The 16,651-nt window shown below is 38.6% G+C and overlaps 1 protein-coding gene across 3 annotated transcripts in view; it reads left to right on the top strand.

Moving 5' to 3' along the window:
• LOC124171700 (contactin) overlaps positions 1–16,651 on the top strand; it is a 55,732-nt gene that overhangs the window by 18,210 nt on the left and 20,871 nt on the right. For all 3 annotated transcript variants that reach the window (XM_046550956.1, XM_046550958.1, XM_046550957.1), the window contains 5 exons: positions 5,447–5,584; positions 6,595–6,735; positions 8,258–8,427; positions 9,843–9,981; positions 12,310–12,450. In XM_046550956.1, coding sequence (XP_046406912.1) covers positions 5,447–5,584; positions 6,595–6,735; positions 8,258–8,427; positions 9,843–9,981; positions 12,310–12,450 — 729 coding nt within the window. The remainder of the gene's footprint in view (positions 1–5,446; positions 5,585–6,594; positions 6,736–8,257; positions 8,428–9,842; positions 9,982–12,309; positions 12,451–16,651) is intronic.

The following is a 16,651-nucleotide window of genomic DNA, read 5'->3' on the forward strand; positions in this document are numbered from 1 at the left end:
CATAGAGGCATGGAAATCAGTCAAGTCTTTCAGCCAATGGAAGCTCATCTTCATCGCACGAGTATTCTTGAATTTTTGAAGTGTGAAAATACTTATTTTCTCTGTGATAATATTCTGTTTAGACTTAATAGATAAAAGACTAGAAAATAGAAATTATTGTGCTGTAAGTGTGTGGGATTGGGTTTATGATGATTTCTATGTTGGGCAGGATAAGAAATTACGTAATTAAAGGCCTGTTTACACGGTACATTAACACGTACGGGTTAATGTCTAAATGTATGAATGCGAGAATGTACGCCAAAATGCACCGTGTAACCACCCAACTTGTGGTTGCATGCACAGAAAATAGAACCTGTTCTAATTTGGTTCATGCATTAGTACATGTTCCGTTCCGGTCCACCAAAATCATTCACGCAAACGTACATTAACTCGTACGTGTTAATGTATCGTGTAAACAGGCCTTAAGCCTCTAACATTTGTGAATAATAATTGCTTTCTAATGGATCTAACCCTTTACCATATAGGCCATGGCATTGATGTTGGGCCTTATATATATTTAAGAACTTTTTTCCAGCAGCAGTTGCAGAGTCATTTTTCGTGGGGTTTAGAACTATTAAAGATAAAGTCATGATATTATTCTTCAGCCCTTTCCAGTGTCAAAATTTATTTACAAACATACTTTGTTAAAATCTTTTACGACAGTCTCACAATCTTTCTTTGTCAATGTGGTTGCATAACTAGGGAAACAGGCTAGTATTGAAGATGATTTGAAGTCATCAAATGGTATTTGTCAATTTAATTCATTTTTTGGGATAATTTTTGTACTCTTGTTCTAAATTTATTAACAGATTTTGCCCTTAAGTTTTATTTTTTGTAAAGATTATTTTATTGTAGAGATGGGTCGGTTCCGGTTCTCGGTTCTGCCGGTTCTTGCCTGTGGAACCGGTATTGAGTACCATTTGCATAAAGTCAGTACTTTGGAACCAGCTTGGAACGGTCACAAGGATTTGAATTTGGCACCCCAAGCCGAAATGGTCTGCTGCATATTCGAGGCCAAAAAGTGAAAAAAAAAATTTTAATGCATGTATTACTTTCCAATTGCATGGCATCCATTTTTTTTAGAGTTGCTGGCAAACACTCGCTTTCGAAATGTCGAAGGATTACGCAGCCAATTCCTATATTCAGTGTGATAATTCTGCAAAAACTTATATATATGTTCTTATGCTCCACAACAGAGGGATCGCAAAATCTAAATCTATCACTACTCTCTGCCCACTTTGCAATTCTATAATTAAAGTTCAACTTACTGATTGAGATGTTGGTAAGAAGCTCGGTATCCTCTTTTGAAATACATTTCAAACAAGACTGTTGAGATCTGCACACTTGAAGATTGATATTGATACAAGGGAAATATGCCTCGAAGACCTCGCGAAGATCAGCAAGCTACCAACCACTCACAAACTTTAAAAAACAATGAATATGTTTGGATATAACAACACTGGTTCTGCTCACTTCCAATGCTATACAGTAACTGACAAGATAATCCAATATATCTCCCCGGGTCAAAGGTCCACTTGCATCACTGAGCATCGCGAAAAAACAAGTGACCCAGCTTCCGCCGCCTGCTTATCTCCAACGACCCCGCTGACCCTGACCTTTGCCCTCTGGACTTAAAATCTGAAATCGAGACAAAAATGTGTTATCCCATACGTGTGTAGGTTATTCTAGTACAGGCATCCCCCGAGTTACGTATGTCTCGACTTACGTAAATCCGTACTTACGTAAGCGATAACCGTATTTCAAATGATTACGTTAATTTTCGAATGCGAGCGCGAAGAAGTAGATATTCGCTCGTACAACCTATGGTAGAAAAAATATCGAATAGTTATAGAGTTTTTTACGTGCTAAAAATAACAAAGTGACCCATTTTTGTCATTCCTCGAAGGAAATTTCATTAATTTCTGTAGAAAAATCGCTTATAAATCCCAAGTCAGCAATCAACGTGAAAATTTGCAGTTCTAGCGATGGATGTGGTGGCGTATGTGGTTGCGCTCATTTCTTTACGATACAACTTGTTATACAGCAATCTCTGAAGCGCCAACGCAAAGGTTCGACTTACGTAAATTTCGACTTACGCATAGTCTGCCGGAACGCATCTCTTACGTAACTCGGGGGATGCCTGTACACCTATGTCTCGTATAATGCAAGGGATGCGTTCCTTGTCGTCTTTGCGCTATACGAATTTGCGTTATACGATAGCGTTTTAACATTGGGAAGATAGGGATGCGTTCCTGGTAGCATAGGTCTTGGGTATTGAATTTCCTCTAAAACATATATATTCCCATAAATAGCCTTAGAAAACATTATTTATATAATTTTGTATAGTTTAAAACATCTTTAAAGATAGTATGCTCGCATTCAAAGACTTTTATTCACGTTTAAAAAAATTCTTACGTGCTTTTGAAATTCCCTCCTGTCGTTCGGGTGGGCTAACATCTGCTATCTCAGGGGTTCGTAATGCATTGCCGGCAGTGGACGATTTTTCAAACCAGTCTAAAAACAACTATTGTGTCACCCAGGCCCTTTTGTCGCTCATCGAAGTGACAGGCAAACGCTACTTTGAATGCCATTTCATAGCTAGCGGAGTTTATGAATGATAAATCATTTTAATTTGCAGTCCTCCGAGTCATTAGCGGCTACGTGAAACAGTCTTTAAATGTCTTGAAGCCTTCCCAGGTTTTCCTTCCCTGAAAATGAATGAACGAGAAAGCATTCTTTTCCAATAGAATATCGTCTCGTCAACACTAAAAACTAGTTGAGGAGGAAAGGAGTCACTTTCAATCACAGCTTGGAGTTCATCAGAAAATGTTGTGGCGACTGCACTATCAACACTTGCAGATTCACCTGATATCGCCGCACTGAAAATACCTGCTTGCCGTTTAAATTCTGGAACCAACCGGAGCTTTCACTAAATGTCTCGGAGCGATTACCACTCTCGTCTTTTTGTACTGATTCACTATGAACTTTCCGTATGTGTAGACCGCTTGGTTGAAGTTGGTGCGGCTGAGGTCACTGATGTTTTAACTTCGTCTTTATTCAGAATAAGGCTTTGTGTGCGTTTAAACTTCCGCGCAATATCGCTTTGACGTTCTCCATTTTCAAAGCAATTGACCTATATCAATTTCTCTTCTAGGTTTATGGTTTTTCTTGATAAATTCTTGATTTTTCTACCCGCATTCCTTTTTTTTGCCATTTTCTCTTGGTTTTTACTCTGCATGGCTCTATCGAAATCACCTTCTACTGCTGAACTGTGTTCTTGAGATGCAGAGGGCCTACGACTGCGGGGAGGGAACGAAGCTATTGTGTTTGAGACTCTATAGGGGACCCTCTTATATGTTGGTGCTCTTCATGCGCAACTCGGCCACCGCTCCATTTCTCCCCCGTGAATACCGATGACCTTGAAGGCTTTAGCGTAGACCCTCTACCTGGAAGTCAATCGCCCGATAACCTATGACAGCAAAAATTACATCTCAACCAGTATTGCTTAAAAAAAACTCATTTCCACTAGCCCCACGCTTAATTAATGATCTAAATTAACTCATTCTGTTAAGGAGACGAGATAAATTACTTCGGTAGGCCGGCTATCTGGACCCAATGATGAGTAATCCTTTTGGCCATTGCATAGCAATGGATTTCAATTAATATATAAACAAAAAAGAAGATTTGAGGCAAGCAATAATATTTGTATGCATAAAATGATAGAAATTTCGTGTGTACTTAGCGCAAGTTCACGTTTTATCACGAGAGCGTTTAAGATTTTTGATTAGGCTACACTGCGTTGCAATGTTTCCCCGAGGAACGAATTTGCGCTATATCGAAATTGCACCAATCGAAATTGCGCTATACGAGACATGGGTGTATACAGGTACGGAAAAAATTTTCCTAAGTCCCTTATCAGTCTCTGATGCAATCAAGGGTTTCTGCGCTCACCCAATGAGCACGTGGCATATATCTCTGTCTCAATACTGCTGGAACTTTTTTGTCTTCCCATTTACTGTGCAATTACGTCTCAAATTGAAACAAAACCAGTGACGTCTCAAATGAAGATGACTTACAATCTGAATGCTGTACATGGTAAATAACTTGATATTCCACTCTGCTTTCCTCATGGAAAGAAGGTGTACAACCAGTAGATCAAAATTTATACCATTTCCCCGAAAAAAAAGATTGACTCTGTTAGCCCATCTGAGGTTAAACCTCTCGCAGCAGAGGACATTATGGCTATACAAGGGCCAGAGATGGACATAGCGGCCAGCTTGTCTTCCAATGATTCTTAACAAGCTCCTCTTCGACATTGAAAGGTATCGCACCATTCGTGCCATGCCGAATCGAATCGTGCCATTGACGGCACGGCGCCCATTTCAACCTAGCCGGGCGTTGGGCCGTCTACGGCGTGAAATACACAAATTGAGGCTACATTGAGACTGCTTTCGGGCGGAACGACTTTTCGCCAGCCGGCGTTCACGTTAAATTCAGGGGGCTTTCTGACGAAATGACTCTCTGCAACGCTGTGTTCCGTGCCATAAACGGCGCCCGGCGGAAAATCGTCTCGTGTGAAAGTGGTCTTGAAAAGTGTTGTTATCCTGCAGAATGCAACACTGCTTTACAATTTGCGTTAGCTCATAGCCGTTCAGTTTTTCCATGATGTCGCTGTACCGGTGTGCTGAGCATAGTTTATTGTTGAGGTAATAAGAACTGGGACAAAGAAGCATGTGAATAAGTTGTCAATTAAAGTAACAATTTAAGCTACATCGCAGAATACAGAATATATTTTGAACTGACTCACAAGTTACAACTAATTAACGAATGATGTCGTCCGCGGTTGGAAGAGTTTCACTACTGATCTTCATGCTATGCAGTATGTAAACTGCGCTCCAAGCATATTAGCGTGGCCCTTCAAAATCAACATCGACCACTACTGTTTTCAGTGAATGCCTGTAGTAGTACTGCAGGCAATATTTCTGCCAAAGTAAGAATAGATTAGACTCAGATTGGGTAAAGTGTTGAATTTTTTAAATCAAACCTGGAGAAATAACCAGTGGCTGCTGATGTAATGTGACATATTGGTTGATCATGCATTCTTTAGCAATGTGTTGTTTAAACTTTTTTGCTTGGCAAATAAAATTATGGAGATGATCTTAGGTTTTTTACAGAGCTTTCCTGCTGATTTACATATGTTATGAAATTATTTTCATTTATTTCTTGTAGTTGTTCATTTAAATTTGCGATTAATTCAGATAATAAGAGTTCATCCTTGGAACCGAGAACCGATGGGGGAGAACCGGACCAGTTCCGAGAACCGAAAAAATTTAAGAACCGACTCATCCTTAGTTTATTGTATGTGAGTTTGAATTGAAATTAATCAAAATTATGCCTTTAAAATCAGCTCTGAAGCCCTCGTTTAAGAAGAGGCCCCTGGAATTGGAAACTTACGCTGCTGAGCATGGAAATGTGACCATCAAATGCAATCCTGAGGCTGCCCCAAGGCCCAAATTTGTGTGGAAGAAGGATGGAAATGTCATAGGTGCGTGATTTGAATTGTTTCTTTATAATTTATGACCTTTGTACATCTATGCACAGTGTATGTAATGTGGTTTATATTTTGATTAGATTTAAGCATACCGGGACTAGCCATGGTAATAACTTTACAGGAGTCACCTGCAATGTACAAATTGTGCGAAAATCCACAGAGAAAAAATCATTCGCCTTGTCCAGGATTCGAACCCAGATCCCCCGATTTCTTGTTGAGTGCTTTAGCCAGTTAAGCTACGGAGGCATCATTCTTCCCTGTGGAAATTTGAGGACTATACTAGACTAGGTGGTATGGACTGCTGAGCATGTGATGCAAAAAGCAGTCCAATCGTGGGTACAGCACCACAGCCAGAGAGCAAAGCTCAAACTTTGAACACAGAGGCGTTTGCTCTTGACTATTTTAAGTATACCGGGACTTGCTACGGTGATAACTTTACGGTAGTCAGCCGCAATGTACAAATTGTGCAAAAAATCGACAGAGTCCCATGTTTTTGTCATTCCAATGATACAGTATGTATATAAGTTAATTCATACATTTCTTATAGTTTCAAGGTTAGTATTAGATCATTCACATAGCCAAAATTCTTTTTGTGATTTTATTTTTCACCAAAAGCAGTAAATTTAGATAATTTGATCATATTAAACTTTCAATTTCCATGTTACTTTTATTTGATTAACGTGGAAAAAAGGTCTGTGACCAACATGTGCTAGCGAAGGTTACCCACCAATAGTTTAGCCCTCCTCACCAGACAGTCACCTTTTGCCGTAGGAAAGTACATAGCTATTATTTTGTGAATTTTGATGAATAGGAGATGTAAGCATTGAGAGTAAAAATTCAAATCAGCTGAATTCATCAATTTTTATGTTACTTGTGGCAAATTGTGTACTACAGTGTTGGTAGTTATAAAACATATTGTTTAATTTCTTCCACTTTTTATATCATTCATAAATGTTTTCCATTCAACTCCACGTGTTAAATAAGATGGCATTCACATTTTGCAGGAGCTGGTGGAAGTAGGAGAATCCTGGAGAATGGGAATTTGGTAATCAGCCGTGTTACTCGTGATGATGAAGGAGTTTACACTTGCACTGCGTCCAATGTTCATGGGTCTGATGAAAGCAAAGGAAGACTTATTGTGCTGAGTAAGTGTACCTTGTTAAATCTTATCAACTGTATGGTGGTCTTTTTTTAATATTTTTAATGTAGAATGATGGTTAATACATAATGAAAAATAGAAGTGTCATTTTTTCATGCGTGTATTCTTCATTTACCATCATATATTGTAGCTCTTCCTGTGATTACTTCCCATGGAATGCTATGATACAGTTTAACTGGTATTTTATGAAATACCAGTGTAGAACATGGGAGAAAAAAATTTAGATTGCAGTGCTGTGAAAATTTTAAGGAGTTTTGAGACTAGTTGTTTTGCTTCAATTGTATTACCGTATTTGCACAAATCTAAGACGAAGTTATTTTCCCCTCCCAACTCCTGCAGAAAAGAGGGTTCGTCTTACTATCCAATGCAAAATTTCAACTTCAGTTGGGTTGCGTAATCTACGTTGGAAAAAAAATTATGGATACCTGAGTTTGCCACCTGACAACAAAAAACCAACATTAAAAATAGCTGAAAAGTAACTTAGCTTATTTAATTTTGCATTTAAGTTAAAAAACATTTTCCATTTTTGTGGCGGCAGGCAAAGGTTCGGTGCGTGCCGATCAGTCGCTGAATGCACTTCTGCCTTGTCTGCAAGGTCGCCTGCTTTACCTTAGGTTCGGATCCGTTCAAGTTAAAGCTTGTTCAACTCACAAAATGTTTGTGACTGGTTACAATTTGCCTAAATTGTAACATTGAAGCCTCAATGTTGTCACGGAATAAACTGCTACAAAGTCATTGAATTTTCAGAGCAACAGTAAGAAGGCAACATGATTTGCCTCTGATTAGAAAGATCGATTCAATTGTGATCCTGTGATCACACTGCCGTTTTCAAAAGAAAAGTTATATTATTTGCAGAGAAAAATTCCAATTCGGCACCTGGAAGAGTATTTGGTGTTTCGGAATGCAATGTTGGACGCTGGAGACAAGATTCGATTAAGATGTTCTCATGTGTAGCAACAAGGAGAGCATTTTCTAGATATTCCGCTATGTCTATCATTAATATTAATTCCTCAATATTTTGGCGCTGAGATAAACGAAGTAATATAGAAAATTGCTATTACAAATACGGTACTTCCTCCAGTATAAATAGAAATGGTAAAAGTAATGTCTAAAAGCAAGTGAGGAATCATGTTTTTAAAAATTATTGCTGTCACCTAGAATGTTAAAATGAGTGAATATATTGAAATTGTTATTAGCTTAAATGTAATTGCTTCATGCATTATCATGGTTGTGCATCATCCTAGTGAGGGATATATAATAACTGGGTTTCTATTTGCAGCTGTAAACTCTGTTATGGTGTGAAATCTCTGTATGAAATTGAAACATTGTGGATGAAATTTAAGTCTTGATGAGGTAGAAATTCATTTACAACGTGCTTACAATATGAAACTACAGCATACAATATGAGGTAGTGTTGTTCTGGAGGCAGTCAGAGTTCATATTAATTCTAAAATGCTTCTTTTCTGTTGATTTTTGTATTGATTTATTTAATTTTTTTGATGCTGCAGGAGGACCAAAGTTCTCTGTTTTGCTGCCTCCAAGAGTGATCACTTCAGTGGATGAGCATGTAAAACTTACATGTGAAGCATATTCTGAAGAAATCTTGGACATGGCATATATTTGGACACATAATGGCCTGCGCATCCGGAATGATGAATATAATGCCTATGAGCGCATTGTAAGTATTACCACAAAGCTAATTGTGTTCTATTTTGATTTGCTCTGTGAAATTGCTGAACAATGGAGAAATGGATCCTGTTGAGCAACTTTAACTAATTAATTGTATTAATGATTCAGATTTTGGCTGTCAATTTACCTTCATAGGTAGAAATTTCTCAAAGCACATTTAAGTACACTTTGCTCTTAAATTTACAAAGCTTGTTTTTTCATGTATTTTCATTGTTCTTTTACTCAAGTGTACTTGTAGCAGTGGGAATGCCAGTTAGGTTATTTATGGGTACAAATTGCCTGGTGCGTTAATAATAATAATGAATAAAATCCTATCTCACTCTCGAATATCGGCAGCAATGCAGTTTTCATGATATTAATATTAATAAAACTTCTTAATAACAAGCATACAGTGCGTAATTTCAACGACCGCATCTCAAAAAAATAGCTTAAAGATGCATTATATTTTGGTGGTGGAGATTAGAGGGAGGGAGGGAGCGCGGGAACTGATCTTTGCCCCCTGTGGCCAAACTCCTAGTTCCAGCCCTCAGATGATCCATTTGTGCTTTCTCATCCATTTGGATGAAATATCAAACACCTGACTGAAAGAAAGAGGGAGTCTGGATGTAAGAAATGTGAGGTGAAGAGATTCTGGGAGGGTGGTGATTGTCGAGCATTAAGAGAAGAGTGGTGTAGATTGATGGGCTAGTGGATAAAGCATACTGCAGGGTCTTATCTGTGATGAGTGAGGAAGGACATGCTGTGAGGTTGAGTCACAGTCTGAGTCCCTCCAGACTTGTGCAAAAGATTTAATTCCAGCGAGTCAGGCTGGATACAAATAATAGGGAGGATTGTGTACATAATGTCATTTAGATTGGTGTTAAATAATTAATTATTAGGTGGGAGAATCGAATGGAGAGCTGCATCACACCAATGTTTAGACTGTTGACTCATGGCAGTGACAATGATCGTCATACAGAATGAATCCATATCTATGATGTCTAAACTCTAAAACTAGTTGCACCATTTAAATATTCTGTGGACCAAGGAGTGGCTGTGTATTGGTTTGCTCACTATGCCAGCCTAGGAGACAGCATGGTCATATCCTTGCCTGCCAGCACAAAGGTCTTATTTCAAATCCTGCCTGGGTGGAATTTCCTCCATCCAAGATGTTGGTGTGTGTTTGTCTAACAACCTAGTTGTAAGAGTACATGATAGTCATAAATTAGCTTGTTAATGAAGATGATATCATTTTTCTTTTTATTATGGAATTCTGCAATGCATTTGAAATTATTAAATTAATTTTGGTTTGAGGCCATTGAAGCTTGTTTGCTTGCTGGAAATGCAATTAATATTTTAGTGCATAAATGATGGTGTGTGAAATCTGATGCAGCTTTTATGCAACTATGATTTGTATACTTACAGAAAATTGATGGTGGTGATTTGCACATAATGAATGCTTCATTGGCTGAGGCTGGTGACTATGAATGTATTGTTAAGAGTGCAGTGGGCAGAATAGCATCCGCTACTACTGTTGTGATTCAAGGACCACCCGGACCTCCAGGTAAGAGGGGGCTCGCTCACCAAATTTCTTACTGTCCACTGTGAAAGCATCTAGAAAAATGAAAGATCTATATATAATAGAACTTGTTTAGTACATGTCTGAGGGGACCACAAAAAATGATTATACTAACCAGGAAAACATGCTAACAAGGAAAGTAAATAATAGCAGTTGGGTTAATTGCAATCTGTGGAAAAGTCGTCATAATTACAATTACTCTTGGTAGTTCTCGTAGGATCACCTTCCTAAACTATTTTCGCATTTAAAATCAAGAAAATGAGCACTAAATTGAAAAACAATACCATGTGAATAAAAATCACAATGCTTGATAGATTTCCCGAAGACAATTACATGAAAACGGCGTCAATCTCCCGTGATTTATCCTATGTACATATATTTATAGAAAGAGGACAAGTGAAGCTAAGTCATTTCTTCTTTCTCACAGCATACTCAGAGAATATAGCGACAGCCCTGAGTATGTCAATTGGTTGTTTTTAAACATTATAAAAATTGGGCAAAATTTTATTGACCTTAAATAATGGCAACAGCCTGGTTTCTCCTTCTTCTGGAATGAAACCATATCGATTGTTGTATCGATCGATATATTGATTAATATCTCACAAGATTATGAAATTACAGCATCATTACATGAAGATTTTTATATTATACAGTTGAAATTTACTTTTAAAAATTTTTCTAATGTCGTCTGCTTTCTATTTCTCATGCCGAGATCAAGCATTTTTACGCTAAGCTTCGCGTGGAGATCCAGAGCATCGTTTGGTCCCGCAACAGTAGTCAAGTAATGACGCATGTACTCCATAGCCTCGACTGCTTTAGACAAAGTGGGAATTGGATAAGACTCACTTCCTTCCTCAGCATCATCTTCATCACTTCCATCTTCATATTCTTTCAACTCCTGTTCGTGAATTTCATCGATTGACATGGTTTGGCAAACAGTGAGATCATCATCACACTTGCAATACTCGTTGAAATTCACCTCTCCAGCAAGGATTTTGGTCCACTTCCTCGAGAATTTCAATCTTTTCTAAAGTTGTAATCTGCTTCACTATTCGTTTTCTCTCCATTTCAATTGTAATTTAACTGCTCTTGCTATGATAACTCCTGCAATAGCAACAACTGCCCACTTGCGAAATTTGTGCTGAGTGTGGCACCCCAAAGGCAACAGAAGATGAGGAGCTTGGGGTGGGGAAAAATGGGGCTTCTCATTGGCTGCAGTTTTGCATTGTCAGACATTCCCGAAAAATGGCCTCATTTTATTGTTCATCACGTCAAAAGAATTGAGAAATGCGTTTGGATAAATCATGGCCATAGAAAGAGAGATGTGGAATGAATGTCAGAATGTCAATGGCTGATTATAATAAATTAAATCATGATTTCTGAGGTTTACAACCCTTAAGCAGATACTAGAGAATGAATTGCGGGTTGCATCACGGCAAGCAATTGAGCGTACTAACCAGGAAAGTGCAACTTTTTCAAACGTACTAACCAAATAATATTACCTGTATTTTGTTCGGATGGTACCGGGACCGAGAGAAATCGCCTTACTAAGGAGGAAAGCGTACTAACCAAGTTCCACTGCATTTCCACTTCTTGATGCATCGCCTACTTCTCAGGGCAATGTGGCAAAAATCCAGGACTTTAACCCTTTTGCAGAGAGTTGATGATGTCATGAACTCCTGCCAAGAGTGTCACCAGTACTTCCCTACTCCTCAGCCTCACATGTTGGCCTCGCATTACTCATTCTTGTGAACATCCCCATGAGTGATTCCTTCCCTCAGTGGGAGGTTCCCTCTAAACGAGTTAATGATCCTGAACTGTAATGATCGATCTTTGTCTTCCATCAGCATAATTCATGTAACAAATTGTGATTTTTGGCTGAGTGATCGACCCCATTTTCTGAGTACCAATATTGCAGTCCTTCATTTATTGAGATGATTCGTTTTCATTGTGATCTAGGAAGGATGTTTTGTGAACATTCCACTTAGTTAACCTTTTTAACTTTGTTAACATTTCTGAAAAGTATCTCATAAAAATGAAAGAAGGAATTATTCATTTTGGAGCAAAATCAATTTGTTTTGAAGAGTGAGATAGAACCTCCTAATTATGAGTAGGTGGTGGTGCTTCAGCATCTTTTTAATTCTCTTTTGCTAGCATTGACTTTATGTTCATTCTGACCTTATTTTCTTGTAGAAAGTTGTGGCATTTGTTTTCAATTTTTTTTTGTATGATTTACTTAAAAGGTTTACATAGCCATAGGTGTAAATGACATAGTTTGTCATTTGTATATTTTTATTCACTTATTCTTCGTAGGTGGTGTGAAAGTGGTTGACATTTCTAAAACATCAGCTACTATTCAGTGGACGGATGGTGCATCAAATGGACGTGCCATCACTAAATACATCATTTCTGGTCGAACAAATTGGAACAGCACGTGGTATAATGTATCTGAAGGTAGGTGACTGTAAAGTTAATAAGTTATTTTAAGGGACTCATGCATAGGATAGAGTAATTAAAGCTTTTGTTGCTATACAATACCAGTATTCCTGTTAAGTGTTATGATCTCTCATCCCTTTTCATGCCTTTTATTTGTTTTTAAATATTTCATTTAGTTGCTCACGCAATACTTTTTAACTAAATCCTTTAATTTAATTGTGTGTGACTTAATTTTACAGTAGAAACTCACTTATGAAACGTTCAGCAGAGAACCAAGAAAAAGTTTCATAAGTAAGGAAGTTTCATATGTAAGGTTTTTTTGGTATTTAGCACGAAATCCTCTTCAATAGGGGCCGGTTTGTTTCCAGGATGTAATTACTCATTTGGAGACAAGAAATTGAAGCCTAAAAATCTTATTTACTCACAAGCAACACCACAGATGATGTGTTACTTTAAGAGAAACATAACTTTGCATTCCTGAACAAACATTACCCATGGCTGAATGTCTTGGTCGAATTACCAGCATTTCTGGCCCTAAGCCGCAGGGTTATTATACTGGAGAAATTTCGGAATGGTGATACTAAATGTTCACAGAAAAGCCAATTTGAAAAAAGTTGGCTAATTTACAACAGTTTTCAGGAAATTCATTTTACCACCTATAGACAAACCAAGATTGGAGATCGAAGAAGTGAGATGCCTGAGAAAAGTCATCCAAATTAACCCGATAATTAGGGAGCAAAATTTCACTAATGCATCGCCAAGGCTTCACACCCTGTGGGTCCAGGTTCAAGTTCTGGCAGTGGCGGAAACTTTTCAGAGATGGCTGTATCCCTGCTTGAGAGTAGTATGGAGAGAACTTCCAGTGCAATACACTGTCCGGCAGATGGGACATTAAGCCCTGGTTAAGCCTGTCGTTACAACCTGGCTAATTCCAACACAGGATTTCTATCCTCTCTCCCTTACCTCATGACGAGAATGACCCCAGCTGTAGGGTACCTCCCTCCAAATACCAGACCATAGATAATACAGAGCACAAGGCACCCGGCAGTGGTGTAAGTATGGGGGGAATCAGGGGAGAGATTCCTCCCCAAAGCCTCAGAGAAATGAAAAAAAGAACATTTTAAACAATTGTCTAGTTTTGATATGCAGCAACTGCATCTGCTTAAAGTAAAATTTTAAGTGCCAAAATGATGTAAAATATATTTACAGGCATATCATTTTGTTTAATTTTCTGGGAATCCCTGTTGCCCCGGGGGGAGGGGGGGGGGGGGAATCGCCCCCCAGGTACCACCATCCCCCCACCCCAAAGCATATTCATAGTTACGCCACTGCCATCCAGAATATTCTGTAACTAAGATTTTTCTGGTGCTTAGATCACTTCTTTTAAGTGAGCAATTTAAATAACCGCGCAACTGCCATCAGTGATGAATGAACAAAAATAGATTAAGAGCCCATAAAAATCTGTGTTTTTGTGAATAATGTTGAAAAAAAAATGTTTACGCACTAAAAAAGAATTTTCCCATGAAATTTTAGGAATAGTATATTGAATCTACCGGGTATAGCTTCTCTGTTGGCAGTCTTCCTCGAATTCAGTGTCGGTAAGTTCGCAGCGCTGAATTCGAGGAAGCTGGGACTCACAGGCCGCGTGATTTGTCTTCACAGAATTATTTACTTTCCCATTTCTAATAACAACACCAGGCACTTTTTGTACTTTGATATAATCGTTATAAGCCATTCCTGAGTCGAAAGGAACTGCCTTTTCTTTCCATTTTGAATTTGACTTTAATGATTATGTGACGACTGACGACGCGAGTAATTCTACGAGGGCATTCACACTAACTCTCGTTCTGTTAAAAAACAAATGCTTGCCAGCAGGCAGAGTTAAGCTAATAGCTATTCAAGGTCTGAATATGTTTCATTTAAACCCACTGAGTTACAAGTTGGGTCAGTTTTGATCTGCGTGCTGCATAAGCAACTTTCCCCTGGTGCAGTTCACTTTTTTCTTTGCTAGAGCCATGGTCCGAAGACAGATAAAAATAAAACAAATAAAAATGAAACCTGACTTTATTAAACACACACTGAGAACACTCCTTAGTTCGAAGTCAACCCACCCTGGAAAGTACGGAACCACTTGTACGAGGTGAAGTTTGGAACTGATGCTATCGCGTACGGTATGCTGCATCAACTGCCGAGAAGCTCAGCTGCTAGTATATCGAGTTTTGCCAGAAATCACTATCGTATGTTTCCAATTATTTCCGTGCTTAAACAAGGTTAGAAATATGTCGTGTTAGGTCTCATTCTTTTTTTAATTACGTGCACATTACTAATATTTCAATCTAATAAAAGTATAATACCAATTGCCAAAAATTATTGTTAGACACCTTTTGGGCTAATTGGTGATTCATCCAGCAGTTGACCTCCAGAAACGGGGAACTTTGAAGGAGATAGGCTGACAAAATTCAGTGGGTGAGTATTGGAGAGGCACGAAACACGTTTCTATTGTTCTCGTGTAACTTGATATTTTCTTTCGAAGCTAAGGTCTTCGTAATACAATCCCTGCAAAAGCTGGGACTTATTGTTTGATTTCGGAGTAGAGGAAAGCATCGGAGGGGAGAGGCAAATGCTGAATGGAGGGGAATTGTGGATCTTGGGAAATGCGCTAATGTTACTATCCCACAGCACTCAGCTTCTCCCCATGGTAGTTCAATCTCCTGGGGAAGATTCAAACTATGTGTTTGTCGTCATTAGCCACATATAACACATCATAAGCACGAAGTCTCATTTTCATCAAACCGTGGATGTGGGAAAATTATACGACCGGACTGCAATCTTCAAACGATCAATGCAGGAAAACGATACTTCGGGGAACGGTAGATGCGGGAAAAAATTTCACTGTCTTCATGGAACTTTATTTGGGACCAGGAATGAATGAGGGAAAATGATCAATGTGGGAACGATAGATCTGGGTTCCACTGTACATGGGTTCAAATGGGGTTATTCACGGGACCAAATAGAGTGTGTAATTGAGGTCATCGTATAACTGAGGGTCGTATGACTTAGGTTCTACTGTATCCTATTCACTCCAGATTCAAATGCCCTGTGACACGTATCACAACTAATGCTGACAGCATATGCGTGCGTGCTTTGGTACTTAGAATTTTGAATAAATGATGAAGAAAGAGATAGGAGAACAGTTGGAGAAAAATCTGGTCATTTTCTGGTTCATGAACTGGGTAAAGTTTGTTCAGGTGATTCATTTCATTGTTGCCAACATTCAATATTTGACTCACTCCTCATTGTGAGGGATGACGGTTTTAAGACAGAGGGAGCATATCAATATATATGTTGGTAATGATGAAATCACTCATTTGGCTGGGAAACCAAAAATGCTTCTTTAAGCGAATGACTTTCTCTTAAATTTTGAGGTGTATGTTTATCACCTGCAGAAAGTGTCAAAATTAAAGGTGCTTGCTTTGTGCTGTGTCAGAAGAAATTAACGCAAAGGTCATTGGCATGTGAAGGCAGCCAGCTCAGGAACTACTTGAAGACATCTGCCTTCCAAAATTTTGTTCTCTTAATGCTCTCATATAACTGGGAATTTTAAATACTAAATGCCCCTTATACTGGGGAAATTAATCATATCCATTGCCTTATGGCAGCATCCTCTGTACCTCGTGCTAGGTTTGCGAAGTTTTAAGATCAGAAAAATGTCCACAGTGTATGTACAGCATCAAATTATCCATCACTGGGACTTGATCTGTCGAACCTCTGGTTCGTTGCATGATACTTGACCCCCCTACACCACCAGAATGATTATGCCCTCAGGCAGTTTCAATTCCCAATATGTCAACTGTGCTCTCAGATGTCCCAACAAGTGTAAGCTTTATTCTCGGTGAGACGTGTACGAAACATACTTAGGAAAATATGGTGAAGAATTATCAGTTGGGTCTTTTTCCCATTGTCATAAGGCGATGAATATAACTAATTTCCCCAGTATAAGGGGCATTTGGTTTTTAAAATTCCAAGTCTTATGAGAGCATTACAGGAAAAAATTTTGGAAGACAGAAGTCTTCAAGTAGTTCCTGAGCTGACCGCTTTCAGACGCCAATGAGCTTTGTGTAAATTTTTTTCTGCCTCTCTACCATGTGTGACCAGTTAAAAGGTGTGAACTGAGCTGGCAGGAAGGTGAAACCATTTCAATCATCTTATTATGTAATTA

The sequence above is a fragment of the Ischnura elegans genome, chromosome X, assembly GCF_921293095.1.
Source record: "Ischnura elegans chromosome X, ioIscEleg1.1, whole genome shotgun sequence".
Taxonomy (NCBI): Eukaryota; Metazoa; Arthropoda; class Insecta; order Odonata; family Coenagrionidae; genus Ischnura; species Ischnura elegans.